Below are 23,723 nucleotides of genomic sequence, written 5' to 3'. Positions count from 1 at the left end.
TGAAAAGGGTCAGGAAGCAGCACTGGCTCCCCAGGTGTCTGGGGCCCCAAGACTAGGAATGGCACAGGGCCCAAGCTTGGAGTAGAGAATAGCGGGGGAGATGGAAGGGCGAATGAGGCCGGGGGAGTCAAGGCGCAGAGGGCTCCGCGATGGACCCACTCCGAGAGGCCTGAGGATAGGGGAGCCAGCATTCATTTTTTAAGGCATACATCATAAGGTCACCTCTTGAACTTCCACCAAGTGAACACTGTGAATAACCAGCATCCACGAGAAGAGAGCATTTCCAGGGCATATGGTTCAAAATTGATTGTGTGATTCACCATTGTGCTGCGTGAGCTTTAAGGTTTTGGTTTAAACTTCAAATTATACTTATAACTTCCAACCTCCCACTTTTTGCATTGCTTATCATGTTCCTTCTAGAATCTCTGCATTCTCAGACCTGCTATTAACTTCCTTTCTTTCTTCTACAAGTTTAAAGGCAATCTCTTTGGGAAAATGAGATGTGATCTTTTCCCTTCTCTTAATACATTTTAACATACAATGTCAGAATTTGCATGCTATCCCAGAGGCATTCTGTAATTCAGAGCTCATCTAATTCTGACTTACTATCCCATTTAAAGAATGAGTGCCACAGGAGAATTAAAAAAAAAAAAAAACACCAACAACTTAAGAGGCCAACGAGTTGACTTCTGATCTCCACATCCATGCTGTAGTACACAGCCCCCCACATCACACACACAAAATAATAATACATTTAAAAACTTTTAAAACAGTTAAGATTTATTAGGAAAGAGCAAATTACTTTGACACATTAATAATAAATATTTCTTTTTTGATAAACATAAAACAATGGCAAGACTAAACAACAGCCTAGCTATCTTGTAATGAAAGAATAGCTTATAACGAACTCTTCTGAAGACAAATGTAAACTACAGACACAATCTTCGGATCTATTTGAAGGCACCAGGAAAAGCTGAAAGCAGCAGAGACTGGAAGGAGCTGGTTTTGAAGGAAGGAAACCACACCAATTCAGATTCACACACTTGTGCCTTCTGGCCTGGATGTCCTTCTCAGAAGCCTGTGAGCTGGAGTGTGTTATAATTCAAGAAGAAAGTCCCAGTCTTACTGACTTGAGAAGTCAAAGGTTGGAGTTTCAAGCCATCACAAAGAGGAAGAAGATCAGAAATAAGGGAGTAGAAGGAAGGGGAGCCCAAATTTGCAAATAAATGCCATATAAATCTTTTATTGAACTCTGAACCACACATACATGGAAGCGATGCTTAGGAACTCAACAAAAATGCAAAAATTAAAGATAAAAAACTGAGCAAAGAGCTCCACCGCCACCTGTCACTAAAACAGAATTTAGAATCTGAGGTTTAAATCTAACCGAATCAATTTCTTTCTTGAATTATAATCAATACGTTAGAAAACAAAATAGCAGAATTCAAGTGCATCATTTATAATGTCTACAACAATGAAAGTTACAATTTATACAAAGAAACATGGTCACGAGGAGAAAAAGTGCACGGTTTATCCTTGATTAATCTTAAGTAACCTCCGAAACAATGCAACCTCTTTGTCCAAATCCACCCTGTCTACAGTTTTAACAGGTTCAAGCCCTATTTCTCACCAAGCTGCGCGTTTTTCGCATCTTTTGCTCCACTTTCTGGCTCTCGCTGCAAATCCAGCTAAGAGCAGTGAGTGGAGGGGTAAGCAAACTCCACAGCCTGGATGCTGTGCTGACTTGAAATTCTCTCAAACAACTTGTCCATTTCTTTTGAATTCAATCTCAAAATTTCAGGGCACAAGCCAAACATAGCCAAGTCCTGCCAGAATGTTGTACAAATAGCCTCTAGTCCACTTCCCAGTAGAGCCCGTGTTCTACTCTGAAACCTCCTAAATACAATCTTTCACTGTGCTTAGCATTTGTTGGCATTCTGGTCTGCTGAGTTCCCATCAGACTTGCCTGTTCAGCTCTGCTTAAGGGTTCTCTGGCTTGCAGCTCTAAATTGTTCCACATTCTTCCTATAAACCAGCTCTAGGGGTCTAAGAAACAGAGTCAGGTCTACCACAGCAATGAACCCACTTCTCAGTACCAATTTTCTGTGTTTGTTACCTTTCTCAAATACCTCACAAGAAGTAATCTAACGGAGGACCAATTTTGGTTCATGGTTTGAGGGTACAGTCCACCATGGCAGGGAAGGTGGCAGCATGAGTGTGAAGCTTCTTACATCTCAGCAAATGAGGAGAGGGAGAGAGGGGGAAGGGGAGGGGAGGGGTGTTTTGTGAGTACCAACACAGCACAGAGAGAGAGAGAGAGAGAGAGAGAGAGAGAGAGAGAGAGAGAAACTAGAAGCAAGGTCAGGTTACCATAAGCGACCCACCTCTTCCAGTATGCCTCACCTCTTAAAGTTTCCACAGCCTTCCAAAACAGTGCCACCAGCTGGAGACCAAATGTTCAAACATATGAAGCTGGTGGGGGACAGTTCCCATTCAAACCATAATACTACTGTTATACACAGTTTTTTAAATCATAAGGGAAAGTATAATCATAATGAATAAACAGATGAAAATTTTGGCAAATAAATGAAAATCTATTTCTTTTTGGTTTTGTTTTTTGAGACAGGGTCTCACTATGTAGCCCCAGCTGGCCTGGAACTCACTTTGTAGACCATCCCAGGCTGGCCTCGATTTCACAGTGACCCACCTGCTTTTGCCTTCTGAGTACTGTGATTGAAGGCATGCACCACCACACCCAGCCCATGAAAAACATTTGTTAAAGTCAAATGGAAATTCTAGAATTGAAAATATGATATAAGAAACTGAGGCTAGGGGCTGGAGAAATGGCTCAGTGGTTAAGAGCACTAGTTGCTCTTGCAGAGGACCCAGGTTTGGTTCCCAGTACCACATGGTGGCTAACAACCATCTGTAACTCCAGTTTGTTCCAGGGCATCTGATACCATCTTCTGACCTCTGTGGGATTGCACAATAGGGGTACACTTACACACATGCAGGCAATACACTTGTATACATAAGATAAAAATAATAAGTAAAATATTTTTAAAAAGAAAGAAACTGCCAGGCGTGGTGGTGCACATGTCTGTAGTCTCAGCACTCGGGAGGCAGAGGCAGGCAGACCTCTGTGAGTTCAAGTCCAGCCTGGTCTACATAGTGAGTTCCAGGACAAATTGAAGTCCAGCCTGGTCTACATAGCAAGTTCCAGGCCAGCCAGGGCTACATGGTGAGATCCTGCCTCCAAAAAACAAAACTATTGGGTAAGATTAACACCAGATTATAGTGGGCAGAAGAAAGGATAATGAATTAGAAGAGAGCCCAATAGATTCTTAAATCTGAAGAACAGAGACTATTTTTAAAATACTAGCTCATCAGTGACCTGTGCCAAGTATCACACTGTAAAATCTGTGTGTAACTGAAATCCTAAAAGGAGAAGAGAGGCAGAACTGCAGAGAAAAATATTGTTAAAAATAATGGTAACATATCTCTCAATTTTCTGAAAAACTTAAGCTTGCAGATTGGTCAGAAGCTTCAGGTAGTGAACTCTGAGCAGGATAAACACGAGGAATTCCACCCACAGGCACACCTAGCCAAATCCCTGGAAGACAAAGACAGAAATCTTGAAAGTAGCCAGAAAACAAGACATTATGAAAATTAATCTTAATCGTTAACTTGACCGGATTAAGAAAAGTCTAGGAGATTAGTAAAGCTTATTTCCTGGTCTGTGTGTTTCCAGAGGGGATTAACGGAGGGAGAAGGTCCTGCTCTGTAAATGGGACATCAGCTAGGAGCTCTGTCAGAATAAAAGGGGAGAAAGAAACAACCCACTAGTGCAGATATCCTGTCTCTGCTTCCTGGCCACCATGAAGTAACAGTCTCTGACCTCACCGCCACTGTTGTGATGTGCTCCGTCATCAAATCCCAGAGACATGGAGCCAAGTGCCTATGAATTGAACTAGAAGCCAATTTAAGTTGTTTCTCAGAGAATGTGTCACAGTAATAGAAAACTGAAATGCTTCTACACAGGAGATCCGGGACTCAAATCATACCTGACTTCTTCAATGCAACTTTATTTTTAATTTACTTACTTTTAATAGTGGGTGTTGAACTAGGGCCATGCACATGCTAGGCAGCTAGCTGCTCGACCCCAAAGCTATATCCTAATGCCAGAAGCAAGGGGATTTATTTTATTTATTTATTTATTTTTTTGGTCTTTTTGAGACAGGGTCTCCTTGTAGCCAGGGATGGCCTGGATTCACTATGGAGACCAGGCTGGCCTTGAACTCACAGAGATCTATCTGCCTCTGCCTCCCAAGTGCTGGGATTAAAGGCACACAACACAAACAGCTTAGCAATGGAATTTTAAAGTACTTGAGTAGGAAATAACTTATAAAATTAGCATAGTCAAAAATTGGTTCTTAAAAATGATTAGTAATCTGGGCATGGTGCCCTACACTTTTAATTCCAGTACTTGGGAGGCAGAGGCAGGCAGATCTCTCAGTGAGATCAAGACCAACCTGGTCTACATAGCGTGTTCCAGCCAGCTGGGGCTACAAGGAAACTCTGTCTCAAAAAACCCACTCCAAATAAAAAAAAGATTAATCGAAGTGATAATAAAATTGAGAAGCCCAAGCAAAAGTAATTAGGAAAAAGACAAGTGTGAATCATGATGAAATAGAAAGAAACAAAAAAGATACTGAACTAAATTTCCAACAAGCATTTTTAATAATAACAAAGGGATACTTTAATAACTTTAGGACTAGAAGTTCGACAATGTGAAAAGCTGAGAAAATTTCTTTAAACATCCATCCTATCAAAATTGATAGATTAAACAAATCTGAATACCCCTGTATTGATTAAGTAACATCATGATTGAACAATGGGGAGTCATACAGAGACTAACACATACGTAGCACTAGAAATAAAAATGATACAGTTGGCAAGGTAAATGTCAACCCTTCAGGAGTCTCATTACATAGGGACATGAACTTCAAAGGCCAGGTTAGGAAGGCATGTGATAGAAATGATCGTTACTCAGGGTCCACATGGTCATGTGCCACAGTGAGGCTTCTGCCAATGGCAGACCTACGAAACGACAGTCAGCTCATTAGGTCACATCATGGGCTCATAAATCTTAGTGCATTACATTATTCACTCCCGTGGTGATGCTGGTGTAAGCCTACCATGCAGCCAGTTGTGAGAAAGCATGACACACAGAGGAATGTGCAGTGCCCAACACTGCTACCGGCTTATGTATTCACTATGCTGTACTTTTTAGTGTGTGCCTTTTACACTTGTGTTCTAATTATTGGATGTGGTCACCATTCTGGGGTGTTCAGTCAGAGGCCTCAAATGCCTATGTTTACAGTGTCTCTTCACTGCATCATCTTTTCTTATGCTTGATTCCATCTTCATGTTGCTTTGTTCATTGTGACCTTAGGAGTAATAAGCTATATGGTTTGAACAAGACATGTCCCTTCAAATGGCTTGTGTGTTGAAGGCTTGGTTCTAAGCTTGGTGGCGCTGCTGATTGGACCATGAGTGTGCCTACCTCATTAATAGACTAGTCCATGATAAATTCTTATCTAAATGGGCTATGCTGCTAGTGGGGGTTACCTTGAGGAAGACAGTCACTAGACATGCCTTTGAAAAATCCATCTTGTCCATGAGCCCTTCTTCTCACTTTCTAGCCGCTTCCTGGCTACTGTGAAGTGAGCAGCCCTGCTCCACTACACCACCTTGGTCATGATGCTCTGCCTTACCACAGACCCACAGTGGTGGAGACAAGCAACCGTGGACTGAAACCTCTGAGACTGTAACCAAAATAAATCTTTCTTCCCTTAAGTTGTTTTTCTCAGGTGTTTTCTCACAGCAATGGAAAGTGACAAGCACAACTGTGATGGCTAACTCAGACTGCCAAATTGATTGGATCTGGTATCAACTAAGAGGCCTCTGGGTGGGTCTGTGAGGGTATTTCCAGGAAAGATTAACTGAAAGAGGAAGATCCATCTCCAGAGTGGGTGGTATATCTCCTGGGCTACCAAGGTGAAAGGAGATCTGTCCTCCTTCACCTCCTGCTGCTAAGCGCACGCATCCTGTTGTTGTCCCTACTGCTGCCGCCATACTCCTCTGGCATCAGAATCCAGCTTCTTTAGACTTCCAGTGTGAACTACAGACAGCTTTTTTGGCCTTCGAATCTGAACTACAGACCAGTGGCTCTCCGGGTATTCCCTAGCCTTCAGCACTAGATTGGGACTGCTGAAGCATCCAGATTCATGAGCTGAGTAGCTCCTGGGTTCTCAGCCTCCCCAGCATGAGGACAGCCATTGTTGGACTACCCAGCCCATATCTTGTAAGCCAGTCTAATAAATCCCTTTTCAAAATATACATTCATTCTAGGAAACTAATATAACAATATATGTACCATATAGTATAGGTATACAGTAGGCTCTTCCATCTGGGTTTATTTAAGTACACATGTTCCCACAATGAGCAAATGGCCTAACAATGCAGTTCTTGGACTATATCCCCAGTAAATGGTGTGCAACTGTATTTGGCACTCTCACAGAGATTTGCATGCCTCTGCCTCCTGAGTGTAGGGACAAAGGTACGTGTCTCCATACCTGGCTGTATTTGGTACTCTTAACTGCATAGGTTAGGTACAAATACGGACATGAAATTAATCGAAACTTTTGTAAGACAAACAGAAAAGAGAATTTCATAAAGTAGAATTGGTTGATTAAATAACCTGAGAAAACAATGTTGCCATTGTCTGTTTCTAGTAACAGTTTTTGCCAAAACCCAGGCAGGAAGGCTTCAGGGAAGAGAGGAAGGGAGGGAAAGAGGAGGGAGGAAGGTGAGAAAGAAGAAGAAAGAGAAATGTACATGGGAGTCACTGTTTTCAGAGCTGGAAAGTTCCTGGGATGCTAAAGGAGGCATTAGTAGCAGAGGATTGTGAACAGAGTCAAAGAATGTAGTGAATAGAGGCAATGGTGGAGGAGAACTGCTTTGAACACATGGCAGTCTCAAGTGTGAGCATCTGCACATTTACAGGCCCAATAATGTCATGTATCTGCACACTTAGAGGCTCAATACCACATCATGCAAAAATTGGTGTTTATTATGAGGTCCTAAAGAAAATATTAACATCCAGCGAAAATGTGACTGAAGAAGGTATGTAAAATGTCTAGAATCTTTTTCTTATTAAAATAGTAAAATCTAGCACTTAAGAAAAATTTTCCAAAGTCTGCTTGCAGAATACAGTTTGGTGAGCTATTCTGCAGAAAAATGTTCTAAGGACGTCTAGGAACATCCCTGATTGCATGTACTTTCCTAAAGAGCCACAGTGCGCATCGGTTTGTGACTCCAGGTGGCCTGATGGTACAAATCAGCCTGACTTTCTTTAGCCTGTGTTCCCCAATTTTATGGGACCAAGAAATGTTCCTTTCACAGGACTACATATCCCACAGAACATTATCATTCCAAGGAATTAATATTCTTTGGGAATATGGTTTGTAAAAACTCCTTTGAGGATTAATACACAAGTATGTTGCTAACTATATTTGTTAATATTAGGCTATTCTGCAAAGTTGAAAGATGTGATGGCCTGATTTTACATAAAACTGTCATCAAAGGAGCTTGATACACAAAGGACTCAAAACACTCCAATAGATACAACCTAACAAAACTCTAGTTTTGGTGCGACTTTTTCTTATTATGTATAACAATATGTATTTGTGGCACTCTACTAGAAAATTTCAGCTGGGAAAGTAATGGCCAAAGAATAATAAAAAACTGCCCATTTCACCCACTCCACTCTTACACCTGAAAACACATGGAAGTACACACACCTGGGAGCTCATGGGGAAATGAATTTGAAAGTAAACCTGCCAGTTCAGACCTAGGAAAGATTCTGTGAGTTTATCATTAATCATAATTATTGTTGCTGTTTATTCCCTCACTGCGGAGCAGCGTGCCAGTCTCTAGGCATTCTTGTTTAAATACTGGCTGGGGTCATAAGTGAAATGAAGTTGGTCCTCATTTACCTCATACCAGCAGTTGGGTTGGCACACAGCTGCAGAGCTGCTGCAACTCTTTTTATTTAATTTGGCACCCCTTCCTGAGCAGTACTGAGACTTCCACTTCAATGACTCCACTGGGCTTTGCCATAATTTCTACACAGTATCAGTAAAGGCTGTGGAAGAGATGCCTAAGCACTTGAAAGTAGGCTACACATGTATAGATGAGGTGTTTTTTTCTGAAGTTGATGAAAGAATTAACCTCAAATACAAATCAAGTCCATATAAAAATATGACATTAGCTCAATTATCAGTGAAATAAACTTTAAGGATGATAATTTGATCATCAAAATGACACAAATGTGCATAAGAGTTTGTCCTTTTGTAGTTTTTCTGAGAATAGCTTTTCTAGATTATGAACCGTATTGCCAAAAGAAAAAGCATCGCAAGTTCTGAGAGATACCTATTAATTATGTGGTTGGTCCTGTAGCTGCTCCTGTGGGATACTGAGTTTCTGATGTGTGAAATGGGAGTAATATCTTTGACATGCAGGTAACAATGACTAGGACAGGAGGTATACAACAGGCACTCAGCCAACACTGTGCTAAATACATCACGAGAAAGGAAAAACAATACCTCTGTAAAATTATTTCTTCAGGGTTTGGGGGATAGCCTGACTGGTTAAGTGCTTAGAGTACAAACATGAGGATTTGAGTCTGGACTCCCAGAACCTACATTAAAAAGCTGGGTGGGCAACACTGGGGAGGTGGGGACAGTGGTTAGGGTTAGGGTTAGGGTTAGGGGTTAGGGTTAGGGTTAGGGTTAGGGGTTAGGGGTTAGGGTTAGGGTTAGGGTTAGGGTTAGGGTTAGGGTCAGCCAGTCTAGCTAACCAGTGAGCTCCAGGTTCGGTGAGAGATCCTGTCTCAAAAAATAAGGAGAAGCGATTGGGGAAGACACTCGGCATCACCCTCTGGCTTTCACATGCACTGTCCGGCCTCTATACAGGTGTGAACCCCTCCACATGTATGAACCCGTACATATGCCCACATACATGTACATAAATAAATATGCACACACACAAAAATATTTCTGCAGTCAGAGTAGTAGACAGTTTCACTGTGCTTGCTTTTCTGTTTTCCATGTCATGGTCTGATGCTCTCAAATGGGAAAGGAAGGTTGCCCAGGAAGCAGACTGACCAGAGTCAGAGCTGCAGTGGTCAGAAGCGGGAGCTATCACAGGTGACCTGGTTCCACATCTCAAAGTTACAAATGATCAAATGCTTCAGAAATACAAATAATTTGCCCAAACATTACATAGAATTTCAGAACAGATTCAGGATTGGAGACCAGTATAAACACAGCCTTCTTCTTACCCATACACACACACACACACACACACACACACACACACACACAGACACACACACACAGACACACACACACAGACACACACAGACACACACGCGAAGCATGTTAATATTACATGAGGCTATAGTGCTTTAAAAAAATCTACGTTTGTCTAGCCTGAAAAGTAGTTCTCTTTTTTATTGCTTTTTTCTTTTTCTTTAAAATATTTTAATTTAATCCATCTGGAGTTTTCTTGGTGTAGGGTGCAAGGCTAGTATTTAACTTAATGCTGGGTCTCTAAATCCTTTTCCAAGTGGCTCAGCCCTCCCCCACTGATTTCTAGTGTCTCCTTTATCAGCCTGAAGTTGTTTTTTACACAAAGGTATTGACTATAGATTGACTACCTCTATGTCCACTTTTCTATTCCACTGGCCTCTCTGTTAATTTTTCTATCCATAGAATGCTATCATAATTACTGTAATTTTATCATGTGTTTTACTAAGTGGTATGAAAAGTTTACCTTCATTAATCTTTCTGGTGGGGAGAGAAATCTTATTTTTGCTCATTCATTCCTCAAAATTATAAACATTGGCAAGTTGAAAAAATTAGTATTTCACTGAAGCCAATAGAACCCATAAGAGTTTTCACTGGAATTACATGAGATATGAAGACAGATGTGGAAGAGTTGGCACACCTACTACAAGTGCTTTTCCTTTTAGGGAGTGTGATACATCATCCATTTATCCAAGGGCTCTTGGATGTGGCTCACTAAAGTTTTGGAGCTTTGTTCGCAAGGGTCCTGCACTTTTGATTTTAATATTTTTGCTAGGTACATTTCTACTTAATATGAGAGAAAAAAGAGAGGCAGGGTGAAAAGGAAAAGGGAAAGAAATACATCTACTAACATGTTTTTAATACCATCTGTGTCTGGGTGGGATTGAAGTCATATAGCTTTTTGTCTTTTTACCTTTGTATTTGCCAGATTTTCTTCTGTGAGAATGTGGAAAAGTGCTATAATCAGAAAATCACGTATTAGGGGATGGAAAGATGGCTCAGCAGTTAAGGGCACATACTGCTCTTGCAGAAGACCTGAGTTTGAGTCCCAGAACCTACATCTGGTGGCCCGTCACTCCAGCTCCAGGAGCTTCAACTCCTCTGGCTTCTGTGAGCACCAGTACTCAAATGTACATGCACGAACACACACAAACACACACAAACATATGATTTAAAATAAAATAAAAATAGTTAAAAGAAAATGAGATGTTAGAGTGAACAAAACTTATATTTTCTTCCTAAAATCAACTGCTCTGTTGACCACCTGTGCTCTGGGCTCTGGACTCACTCTCAACGAGCAAACCTAGGAATATTCTACAGCCACAGAAGGGAAGTGATATACTTGGCTGGGAGCTGGGGCAGAAGAGATGGGAGAAATAGCATTCAAAACATGCTCCTGAAACTAAACCCTCACCACCTCTTCACTTCTCTACAAAACCTTCCCATTCACTCATCCAATCTGATTATATTAAGCTAAATAAATCATTCAGTAAGCACTTACTACATATAAGCATTTTGTAAAGACTATAGCGAATACAAAAATGGAAAAAAAAATCAATGACCCCTGCCTTGCAGGAGAACTAGCAAGAAGAAAATTAAAAGGTCTTTTCCAGCAAGGCACTAGGTGTAAATGCAGTAGCCACATGCTGTCATGATCCAGACAAGGGAAAATTAACTCTACCTGGAAAAAATTGGACTAGCTTTTAAAAAAGTTTTTTGTATATGTCTGCTTGTATGAGTGCAGGTCCACATGTGCTTCAATATGCTTTTGGAGGTCAGAGGACAATTCTGGGGAAATTGTTCTCTCCTGCCACCTTGTGGGATCCAGGGATTGTCAGGATTGTACAAGCAACTTTCTCTACTTGCTGAGCCATCTGGAAGGCCCTGGAAGCCATTTTTTATAGTCAGAAAGAGAAGTATTCTACAAAAGCAGTCAAAAGAAGCACATGGTATTTCATTACCATTTAAGCTAACACAGCCTACCTCAGTCACACAGGACTTGAACTAACCAGTTGTTATTCAAAGTCATTAACCATATACAGCAAATTTATATCAAATCCTCACTATGCTGGGCACTATTCTTGATGATACAGTTCCTGCCCTCAGGAGGCTTACAAGTACCCTCTTATCCCATGTCTTAGGTTAACTCTTTCACTTCCATCCTAGACGATGGCAAAGAAATCTTTTTATGAAATTCTTCAGCCACTTAAGGAAGCGGTTCTTAAGTGGGTGCCGGATCTACTCCTCTCTTGCAGGTCAGAATCACCATTCTCAAAGAGACCGCGTGGCAGCATGGACTAAGGAGTGAAGCTGCCAGCTTGGAAGTCAGGCTGGTTAACTTGACTTTTAAATGTTAGACTTTGGGCAAATTTAATTTAACTGCTATTCCTTAACACACATGATTTTGTGAGTTGGTGAGATGGGTCTGCCTGAAGTAGAAGTATGGTTAGGAGTCTAGTACATATTCAGGACTGGAGAGTGGAGGCTGTTGAGGGCATTATCTTCCCTCCTGTTTAAGCCTAGGTTCAACACTTAAAAACACTGGGGCTACAGGGAGACCCTGTCTCAAAAAGACGAATATATATATGTGTGTGTGTGTGTGTGTGTGTGTGTGTGTGTGTGTGTGTGTGTAAATGGAATACTGAACCCAAGATGATTAAAAGATGGTAACAGGTGCTTCTCCAGGACTTCCATGCTTAGATGACATGATACTTCCATAAACAAAAGGATTCCAGTTTGGAAAATCCCTTACTGAAAAATCCCAACCTGCCTCCTTCTAAATAAGGTCCTGTTAAACCAATCCAGCACTAACTATGAGGATGCCTTCCTGTTAGTGGAGAAGAGCTAGGATGCTATTTTCTTCATGACTTTCTGGGCTTTCACATTACAATCTCCCTTGAGGACATTCTATAAGGATTGACCCCTTTGTAAGTTAGAGTTGAACTAGGACATTTGGGAACTTGGAGAAGAGCTTTCTTAGAACCAATCCTAAAGTGGTTTGTCCCCAGGTAAGCTCATGGGAAGCCTGAGGGTATCTTAATGCAGCTACTACACATGCCCAGGCTTCTCATATTCTGGACATGGAAGGAGGAGAAGCTGTAGTTGGCAGCTTAGGGAACATGGGAAGGGAAGCAGTTGCTTACCAAGAAAAGCAGTTGCTTACCAAGAATCTCCCTCAGTGGGCTGGAGAGATGACTCAGCAGTTAAGAGCACTGGCTGCTCTTGCAGAGGACCTGGATTTGACTGCCAGCACCCACATGGCGGCTAACAACCATCCATAACTCCGGCTCCAGGGGATCTGATGCCCTCTTCTTGCCTCTGCTGGCATTGCATGACACAGGCACACATACATGCAGGCAATATACTCATACACATAAAATAAAAATAATAAATAAAAAATTTTTATTAAAGAACTCTCTCTAAAGAATACTTCACTTTTTATCTTTCTTTTTCCTCTTCATGAACCTCTTGGTTCCAGGGGCTTTTCTCATTCTCTTGGAAGAATTTTACTTAGGTAGGAAGTATAGGTGAGTGACCAGGTAATGTGTCAACCCTCACCCCAGCTCTAAGTATTAAACTAGCAAAATAAGATGCATGATCAATGTAGTCAGCTCTACAAAGAAGCCAACTTAAGAAACTGCCTCCAAAGAGGGATGCAGTCAGATTGGTGTTATTAGGGACACAGGAGGTCAGTGGAAGGTGAGTGACCTATTATAGTAGGAAAGCAGCCAACAGGAAAGCAATGACCAAGAATGCAGACTCTGGTATTAGGATTTCAAGTCTTCTTCCACTTACTTGTGATATTATCAGAGCAAATAACTTAATTTCTCAAATCTGAAGACTCTTTACCAGTCAGATAGAGATATCACCACTGATCTCATGAGGGTTAATGTGATACATGAGCCAGCACAACACAATTCACATAGTCAGCCTCAAGCAGACAGTAGCTATTTACAGTTGAGTCAGAGAGCTGGGATCTCTCAGTGTGCACATAGCACCCACTTTCTAGGAATAGACTCCCATCCCTTTGGTAGTTGTAGCTTCACAGATGGGCGCTTCCAGAGTGTGCACCTGTCATTTGCTTACTGTGAAGACCCCCCTGCTTCTGCCTCAGAGTCCCTGCTCACCAAGCAGCCTTCTGAGGGGGCTTTCTATATACCCTCTACTAAGGCTGCTGACTGCCTATCAGATCAGACTGAGCAGTCAGATCTGTTTGACCATTATAGCTCTTCTTAGGATACATGAAGTGGCATTCCAGTCTATAGTGTCCTTCCATGCTGTGGTACACAAGGGATGATTAACTTTGACAAAATCAAATCCTAATCCTGTAGGTTAAGGGTTATTCCTTGAGCTGCACTAAAAAAGAACTTTGTAGGAGGCTCTACCTGCTGGCCAACCCCCCAGTGACATCAATACCCCCAAACCATAACCTCTCCTCTTTGTAGAGCAGTAATGTAAATTTGGGGCCTGTAAAACAGAAATGGCCTGGAGAATGCTTTCTTTAAACTACACAGGGTTATTTTTTTTTATTATGGTGTGTGTGTGTGTGTGTGTGTGTGTGTGTGTGCATGTGTGTGTTCCTATTTGTGTAGGTACATAGATGTGCAAGGTTGTCAGAGGACAACCTTGGTATTGTCTCCTTTGAAGCAGAGTCTCTCATTGGCTGAGGTCTCACCAATTAGGCTAGACCGATTGGTCAGCAAGTCCCAGGGAGCCACTGTCTGTCTCTGCCTCTCCAGAACTATGATCATAAGCATGTGCAACCACGTCTAACATTTTTACATGAGTTCTGGAGATTGAACTCAGGTCCTCTTGATTGTGAGAAAGCACTTTACTGACTGATCTCTCCAGCCCAATATAATTTTTTAGAATCATCTGAACAAATGTGTTTAAATCAGGAAATTTCAGGAAAAAAAAAACCCACATATACTTCTAGCTTTTATTTTGAGACAGGGTCTCTCTGTAGCCCTAGCTAGCCTGGAACTCACTGTGTACACCAGGCTGGACTTGCTTTCATGGAAAGCCACCTGTCTCTCTCTCCCAAGTGCTGGGATTAACAGTGTGAGCCACCACACCCAGCATAACTTTTAGCTTCTTCTGAAAACCCAGGTGCGAAGGGTTAGCGCAGGTGATGCCACCTGCAGGAGGACCTAGCTCTAGGACTTGAGCACTATGAAGCTAGACTGTATAATCAGTCACTCTGTCATTTACTACCTGCCTAGCCCAGGACACCTACACTGTGATTCCAATTTTAAATGACATTTTCTAAATGTTTATTTTAAATTTCTTACAAATGGAAGAAAGTCAAGAAGTAAAATTTCTATTTCACAAATACTGTTGTCCATTTTCTTTCTATTTAGCACAGACAGTAAAACTGAAAACATACCGTGTGTAGAAAATACTAGGGAATGGCTAGGGGTGCCGACAACACAGCAGACAGTAGCAGGGATATCAGAGTATAAGGGCTCTAGTCGGGGGAGGGAGGCTATGGGAGGGTGCTATCTGGGAAGTGGGTGTAAAAATAAATTAATTAAATTTTTTTTAAAATTCTTCAAAGCATAAAAATTTGCTCCTTAATAATTAGTAGATGTGAAAAACATTACCATTGAAATCTACCTGATGACTTTACATCCATGCTCAGACGCCAAGGAGCTCAGAAAGTAACTGTCACTAGTAATAATCAGATATATAGAGATTAGAAATGCATGTGCATCTCAGTGTCAATTGTATTAAAAATGAATTTTTCTGTAAACAAAAAAATACTAGGATGAAGCTAGTTTCTGAGGCACAGCTGTGCATGAGCAGCTTGGACACAAGAAAGCTGGTGTGAGGGCCATGCCACAGAAATGGCTGTCCAGTGCTGATCTGGATATTGGAACTGTGGAAATGGAGAGTGGAAGAGAGAGCAGAAAGTGCTTTCATGGGCTCACCCACCCTCTTCTCTACCCTTTCTTGCCACCTCTACTCCCACCCCAACAAGTCCTGCTCTGGCTAATGAGGAAGGAATGCTGTGTAGAGATGAGGGTTGGAGACATGGTAGAGTCATGCATATTAGAGCATTCGGCACTGAGGATGAAAGCAAGACAGCTGAGGGGACATCTCAGTCATCCCACTAGATTGGCCATTCATGTGAGAGGGACAGAGCCTTATGCAAATTGTCAGGGAGAGGGGTGCCTGCGGAACTCTAATTAGACCATTTTGTGAACATCTCTAACAAGTTCAGGAGATAATGTGATTCCAGAAAGTACTATTGCTTTATAGCCGAGGGGAGAGGAAATAAAGGGTAATAATCAATGAGAACATCAAGGGGCAGAGATTGTTCTGAAGAATTCTAAAGATGCCCTTCAGTCAGAGCAGTGGAGAAAAGGTCTAATTTCAGCTGTGTGCCTTAAGCCCTTCCTTTTATGATCCTGGCTGAGATCATACAATTAGATTTCAGCGACCTACCCAAGGCCATCCATCAGTGAGTCCTTCATATCCAACCATGTCTTGAAGTTTTTTCCTTTTGGGAAAATGTGAGCCTTCCTCCACAAGTACTCTGATTCTACCTGCCTCTGCTGCTTCTGTTCCTAGACTGCAGCACACCACTTCTCCTGCCGCATGCAGTAGTTCTGCTGAGGCCTCTCTTTGGGTGTGCCTCCATCCGTCAGCTTCACTGATTACTACTTGGTTTCCTGTGAGGATCTGGCCATTCTAGAAGGCCAACACATTAGTCTAAGAGACACACAGTACAGGTTGTAGCCTCGACGGTAACCCTGAACAAGTCACTTTATCTTCTCAATATAAAAATAAAACATCTTGGGCTAGGAAAATGGCTCAGTGGGCAAGCATAAGGGCCTGAGTGCAAATCGCCAGGACCCACATAAAAAAACAGGCATGGCCACGTATGCATGCCTATAACCTCAGTGGGGGGTGGAGAAAGGCCCATCCCAGGAGCTCACTGGCCAGCCAGCCTAGCCAAAACAGTGAATTTCAGCTCGGTAAGAGACCCAGTCCCAAGGACAAGGCAGAGAGTGACAGAAGACACATATAGACACACGCACTGAAACACACAGATGTACATATCACACACAACACACAAAAAGAAGAGAAAGGAGACCTCTTGGTCTTTGGAGACCAAGTGACAGGCTTATGGTAACATGACAAGGTGGTTTGTGGCAGTGGCAAGGAACAGTGTTGAACCTAAGTCCTTGGACTCCAGTTTATCTCTAAGCACTGGCTATAGTCATTTGGTTCATGATAGAGGTAGAAATGAAAAGATTATATAAATCTAGTATCTCTGCCACAACTTAACCGACTAAGGGGGTCACCTCGAAGGAAATATCTTCTGGGTTTACACTGCATATTGTAACTCTGAAGCTGTGCTTTTAAAGGAAGTGCACAGTGAATCACTGTGCTATGGCACTCCTTTCTATTCGACCAGAGAGGTTTTGGAAGGCTAGGAATGTATACTTGAACTCAAGCACAGTTTAAGGAACAATGGGGTTAGAATGCTGGAGAACACAGCGGTAGTATTTATTCATCTCAAGTACCTCTTAGAGGATAATTAACCTGGGGCACGATGGAAACACTTTTGTTAGGCACACTTCTCTTGTGGCTAATGCTACAGAGCCTCTCGCTGTGGAATTCTTCTTTGCTTCATTTTAAACAGAATACTTACTGTAATGTATTTTTTGTTGTTCCATTTTCCCCCTTACAACAGAAAAGCCCCATAGTAAGATGAAATCATAAAGATTTTTATTTCGTTTTGTTTATTTGAGGTAGAGTCTCACATTGTAGCGTAGGCTGGCCCTGAACTTGGTGTGAGCCTCATGCCTCAGCCTCCCAAAGTGCTGGGATTATAGGATGAGCCACCATGCCTGGCTCAAAGCATGAAGCTTTCTATTTTCTCTCATGGTTACAGTTCTTATAAAAGTCTGGAGTTTTCAGTCTAGAGGTATACATTTTTTGGTAAGTTTTTTGTATCATCAACTAAGAGAAGTGAATATTTCATATATAAACAATAGAGCTCTTCTTAGGATACTTCTTTGTTCTGATATATTATTTGTACCATACTGGCCATTTGTGTGAAAGATCAATCATAGAAAGTTCGTATTAGAAGTTACCTCTTTGGCAGTCTAATAAATTCTATGAACTCTTTATCAGAATAATGTTTTATATATGTATGAAATAAAATACACAGAAAACAAAACCAGGTTTGGTTTTGCATGCTGTAATTCTAGCTCTTGGGAGATGGAGGTAGGAAGATCAGGAATTCAAGGCCAGCCTGGGCTGCATGAGACCCTGTCTTAAAAATCAAACTAATTAATTAATAATAAAGTAAATAGAAAACTGATTATATATAAGCTGAAATATAGTTCTAACCTTGGTCCCCTTAGGATAGAGGTCTCATTTCTCTATGTGCGTATATGTATGAATGTGTATAAATCTATATTGTGTTTGTGTATATGAATGTGTACATGTGTTTGTGTATGTGAATATGTGTATTATGTGAAACTGTGTATGTATGTGAATATGTATATGTATGTGAATGTGTGTAGGTATAAGAATGTGTGTATGTATATATGTATAAATGTGTGACTGTGTGTGTGAATGTGTTGACTTAGGCCCCTCTGCCTACCTAGTTTTTGGTTCTTCAAAGTGTAATTATGAGGTCAGAAACACTATCTCTTAGCAGGGACTCAAATGCTCAGGTCTACAGTTCCAGGCACAAAGTGAAAATTGGGTCACTTAAGGGAGTGGGCTTAGTCCTGAGAGTGGGTAGCTACTGACCCAGGGTGAATTCAGAGCTGTGTAAGGCTCCTTCCTGAACCCCCAAATCCTTCTCCCTGTCCACTCATGCTTGAAATCCCTCAGTAAAGCCTAACTCCTTCGTTTTAATTAAATAGAGGATTTGTTCTTGTGAAAAACTACACATGGGAGAGGTCAAACTCCATGCCAAAGGTTTCACATTTATTTTCAGCAGTAGACTTTATTTCTCAGATGCTGCCTTGAATAGAATGCTGATATAGGAATAAATGCAAGTTTCATAAGAATTCATCACAAGTCTCTATGTTGAATTTCACATATTTAAAAATAGAAGTACAAGGCCATGTGTAACATTACACCCTTTAATCCCAGCACTCAGAAAGCAGAGGTAGGCAAAGCTCTATGAGTTCGAGGTCAGCCTGGTGGTCTACATAATGAATTCCAAGACTACATAGTGAGATCCTGTCTCAAAAAACAAAAAACAAAAAAAGAAGTACATAGATTATAAGTGTATATAATTATCATATAAATACTCATATTACAAACTACATATTTATCACTCAAATGTTTCGCATAATTAAATATATCTACATGAATATCAGTCAGTACTAGAAATCATTAAACTGTTTTAATGAAGGCAAAATATAAAAGCAAGACATAAATAACTGTAGTCATATACCCATCTCTGTGTACAATTTATTTATATACTTTATTTTGCCTAAATAAAATGGAAAAAGTCCTGATATGAAAAGATAAGCAATCTCAAAGAGATAGCAATTGATGGTACTTACAATCTTAGGATTCCCTTCAGTTAAAATGATCTAGATACTTTGAAGAATAGCAGAGAGGTTTATTTCAAACTAGAATCCCTAACAACATCTAGTAACAGCTCATATTCCTTAATAACTAAGGGTTCATTGGTCATTAGGGAGACTCGATGAAGAGAGTTCATAACTAATATGAGTTCAGAACACCCTCCCTTATTGAATAATCTTAAACAACTGGCTTCTCCTTCTCCTCGGTTTCCTTGTCTGTGAAATGGTTACATATGGTGTATAGTTCATGGGTGCAAAGGTCAAATAAGAGAGTATGCATAAGGCACCTAGTATGGTACCTGGCACACTTAATATGCTGGCATTATTGAAAGACTGAATAACCCAAAGCATTTGTGTCATGTCATTTTATGATGGTCCATCAGGTTCCATTTTAATTCCCTTTCAATTATCTTAGTACCTTCTCTGTCACATATTTACCCAAATTTCAAAAACAATCTAATTCTATTTGGGGCATTTAGACCAAATTTTGAGAAGATGCTGTACTGCTGACTGATATCTGAAGTTGTCAACAAATTAACACTCTACCTGGGCTGCAAAATAAAGCAAGAGCTCACTTGAAGTCATGAAAGACTCCACCTACAGTGAGTGACGAAGCCATGTCTAATGCATGTTATCATGCTGCGACATCTACAGCTGTCACTGCACAGTTGACAAGTATGCCGTACCTAGAGCAGCCATCCAAGAACTCTCCTGGCTTTTAATTGATGGAAGTGCACACATGCTCTGAGAGACCTATCAGTTAGTGTTTACAGAATGCCTCCTAGGGGCCAGGCACTGCCTTAAGACCTGGACATGAAAATCAGCTCCTTTAATCCTTGTTTATGCACATATATGACTATTATAGTCCATATGAATTTCTAAATACGACCAGTGCAGAGCTACAATCTAATAAAAAGGAACTTGTAAGAAATTCAAATGTATACACAATGCATATATTTGCAATCACGCACACACATGTACATTCATCTCTCTATTTCTCTCTCTCAAGATTAACTCGACAATACAAATTAACCCACTGGTGGTCTAATGCATTTCAATTTGGTATCTAACTTAAATAAGCATGTTGCTATTGGCTGCACTTTTTAAAAGCTTAAATGGTTTGTCATAAAAATGAATTGTGACTTAAATGCTCACAGTGTCTCTGAAACTCACTGTAGTTCTCTGTGACAATTTGGAAGCTGTAAGCCCTGCTCTCTCATTGTGCTAGAGGTGAAAGGAGTTCCTTTTCTGAAAGCACAGGTGTGAAGAAGGGAGAAACAGACAGATTTTAATGCTAATTCACTTTTTAGAAAGGCAACAATTTTATTAGATGTTTATTACATGCCAGTAGTGTTAAGATACTTTCTGTGGTCCCCTAACAGCTGTACCTGGTAGGCGTCATTATCCTGGCTTTGCAGAAGAAGCTGAGGGACTCAGGAGGTTAATTTGCTTACCTGTGGCTTAACAGACTCAAGCTCTTGATCCGAAGCCCCTTCCACACCAGCTGCCACCCCATCTATTTGGCTCCCCATAAAACAAGAAAGTGAAAATGACGGAGCTAGAGGGACGTTCCTGGAAACAGTCAGTGGCAAGGCTGTGCTGCAAATCCAGGAGTCTGGTCATTTCACTAGGACCTAGATGGCTCCTCAGGATGAGACCTTGAGCAACCAGGCAAAATCAGGACTTCACTCTGAAATACAACATCAGGCTCACAGCTTCAAAGCAGGGACTGGACAGGTGAAAGAATAAACCAATCCTTTTCTCGGCACTGTTCTGTAGGAAGCACTGTCCACTGGAGGATTAAAAACACAGAAACTAGGCTCCTTTCAAAATATTTGTGTGGGAAAGAAGACACTGTCACATGAAATATTAAATAGTACTGCTGGAATGGACCTCAGCAATATGCTGTTGCCCTCCCCTGGTCCCAACAAAAATATAAGTGCTAATGACAGAGTAAAGCAATGGCACAAGATAATATGTGAGGATTGTCAATAGTAAGAACTAATATTTTTCAGAGTATTTCTTTGTACCAAGACCTTTGCTAACTTAGGTGCATCTCGGTGCCATCTCATGAAGTAGATACTCTCCCCACAGGAAATTTTACATGTGAGGAAATGGAGGTTGAGTCAAGGGCAGTCCCCATCTAGTGAGGCTCACATTGGATAGTGTGACCCACAATCACCAGATTAAATGCTAAGAAGTATTTTGAACCTGACCTGGGGTCAGCTGGAGAATGCATGCAGGATCTTACCCCCAGAAGCTCCAACAATGGCCTTCAAGAGAAACTACAAAGCTTACGAGAGCCTGGCATTTTGTGAACATTTTTTGAAGGCACAGCCTCTGATGACTTTTCCATGCTCCAAAAACATGGAGTTTTGTAAAAGGGTTGAACATCAGCCACTGTTACATCATGGTTCTTAGTTCTCCCGTTGCTACAAGAATAGCAGTAGCATACACAGACATTGACCACCTCTGCCATCACCAACTCCATCACATCCACCATCATCACAACCACCACCTCCACCACCTCCACCTCCACCCTCACCACCACAACCACCACCTCCTCCGCCACCTCCACTTTTTCCACCTCCATCACTGCCATATTGCCATTACAGATTGTGAGTCTGGAAGGGCATGAAGAGGCGCTATGCTTTCAAAAATGTTCTCTGCATAACCTGAAGAGAAGGCTGTCTGCAACTGATAGAGGTGGGGATGCCGTGCATGCCATCACAGTCCTTGGGTAATAACTGTGTGCCATAAATAGGATGTGGCATTTCAGAATGTCTTTAAAGCTATTTCCTTTTGTTCAACTAATTTAATTTACCAAATGCTCCTGGGAAAGGGAGGGGGACCAAGATGCTGACTCCACATTTCCTGGAAAAAAAAAATCAACATTTCCTTTTTTAAAAACTGCTCTCAAAGAAATTACATCTGATTGTTGCCTGCTGGCTCCCTCAAACTCTGCCTCTGTCAAAATCCTGCCCTGGCAGGTGTGAGGAAGAATAGATGCAGAACTTGAGTGAATACCCACATCTGTGTTTGGAAAAAGGGAACAGAAGCAGCACAGAAGGAAGTAAAAGAGATAATTGCTGGCTTGAACTACAATACATTTTACTTGTGGGCAGAGGGCCAGCTTACAGCAGGCGGAACATGCAGGCCCATCTTATTGGAATTCAGGGGTGGGCCTCCGTTCCTGTCCGGAGACAGCTGTAAACCAGCAGCCCATAGCATCACAATCAGGCACGGAGTTTTGTCAAGGAATGCTGATATGTACAGAAGCAGCTTTGTCTGCCTCCCCTGCACCCCTGCTTGGTGAAATGACAGTCAATCTCTGATTCCAGATGACAAGGACTGGATAAAAACTTCAAACAAATGGCGACCTTTCCAAAGATTAATTTGTTTACCAACAAAATGTTCCCTCTTTGTCATCTGAAATGGGGGTGACCTTCACTTTGCCACATCTAGGCTGGGAGGATGCTGACTACAGTCATCTGTTACGTTAACTCCATCTCAGCAATTATTCCCTTTTTTATTTTTAGTGACAAGAAGGGTTTATTAATTCGCTCTGCTTCTTGTTATGGTTTATAAATGCAACAAGCTCATTCTGAATTACTGCAGTGTAACATCAATTTGTTTAAATCTAATTTTGCTACCGTTGCCAAATTATGTTGTGACTGTAATTGTGGCCATATGCACGGGCTTAAAACACAATCACAATCATGTTTTGAAACCTCCCCACCCCGTGCTTCTAGTATTTCTTCTAATCATTTGACATTAACACAATTGCCTCACTTTCTATTACTTTATCATCTCAGAAATGATTGTGCTTTCGGTGAGAGAGATTACCATGCACACCCTGAGTGGAACAGTAAAGAATGAAGCTATGATTTGTGAAGTGTGGCTGCTACCCGACCAAGTTAGTGAGAAACACTGCATAACATATGACTCATAAAGTCTGGAAGTCATAATAGTATTAAATTCCACCTCATGAATAAATAAAAGGTTCTAAGTTTACATTGCATTATATATTTATTTATTTGGAAAGTGGGACCAAAGAACTGGTATAATTCTACAGCAACTCATATCTTGCCAAAAAGAAAAATGCTTTTATGATTCTTTTCTAGGTCATAACAGTTATAATCAGAGTTATTTGTGCAGCAATTCAAAGCCATGTTTTGTTTGGCTATTTTGTTATGCATTCATAATCGTTCTTTTAAAATTCATGTTAACAGTTACATGTTTCAAGCCTTTTAAGAAACCCTTTTTATTTGAAAAAAAAATAAATCAAAGTCAAATTTTCTGCACATCTTTTAGTGTGTTGCATTAGAGGGTCTAACTGGAACTAGATTCAGTGGGTAAATGCGAGCAACACTGGAGATTTGTCTTTGCCTCCTCATGCCAATAAGGACCTAGAATACATGTAACCAGGTTGTTTGGGTTTTGTTTGGTGCATTTAAAATACTAAAATCATTAGTGGTCTTGCTTTCAATGCTTTTTTATAAATGAATTTTATATAAGAAAGTCACAGAAAATGATGTTCCAAAGGCAGTTCTGTGGCATGACTAGAGGTAGGGTGGGGTGGGGTGAGGGAAGTAGGTGTGGTTTCAATGCTCTGAAAGCTTCCCTCAGCTCCTCATGCTGAGGAAGGAGACATGTCTTCATCAGATGGAAAATACTGCCAGATTCTGGGAACTAATAATGCAAACAGGATACCTATTCCTATTTG

General features: G+C 41.1%; 1 protein-coding gene across 7 annotated transcripts in view; it reads right to left on the bottom strand.

The window, feature by feature from the left end:
• The window catches only part of Iqch (IQ motif containing H), a 222,292-nt gene that overhangs the window by 156,967 nt on the left and 41,602 nt on the right, over nucleotides 1–23,723 (bottom strand). The window contains exon 6 of one of the 7 annotated variants that reach the window (XM_029565017.1): nucleotides 3,159–3,613. The exons of 4 other annotated variants lie outside the window; for them this stretch is intronic. In XM_029565017.1, coding sequence (XP_029420877.1) covers nucleotides 3,602–3,613 — 12 coding nt within the window. In that variant the 3' untranslated portion in view covers nucleotides 3,159–3,601. Of the gene's footprint in view, nucleotides 1–3,158; nucleotides 3,614–4,997; nucleotides 5,101–20,604; nucleotides 20,790–23,723 lie in introns of those variants that run through there. 2 more of the 7 variants (XM_029565016.1, XM_029565015.1) reach the window with 2 other exon arrangements.

This window comes from Nannospalax galili, unplaced genomic scaffold (assembly GCF_000622305.1).
Source record: "Nannospalax galili isolate Female #2095 unplaced genomic scaffold, S.galili_v1.0 scaffold54, whole genome shotgun sequence".
In the NCBI taxonomy this organism is placed as follows: domain Eukaryota; kingdom Metazoa; phylum Chordata; class Mammalia; order Rodentia; family Spalacidae; genus Nannospalax; species Nannospalax galili.
This window is presented reverse-complemented; position numbering and strand designations above follow the sequence as displayed.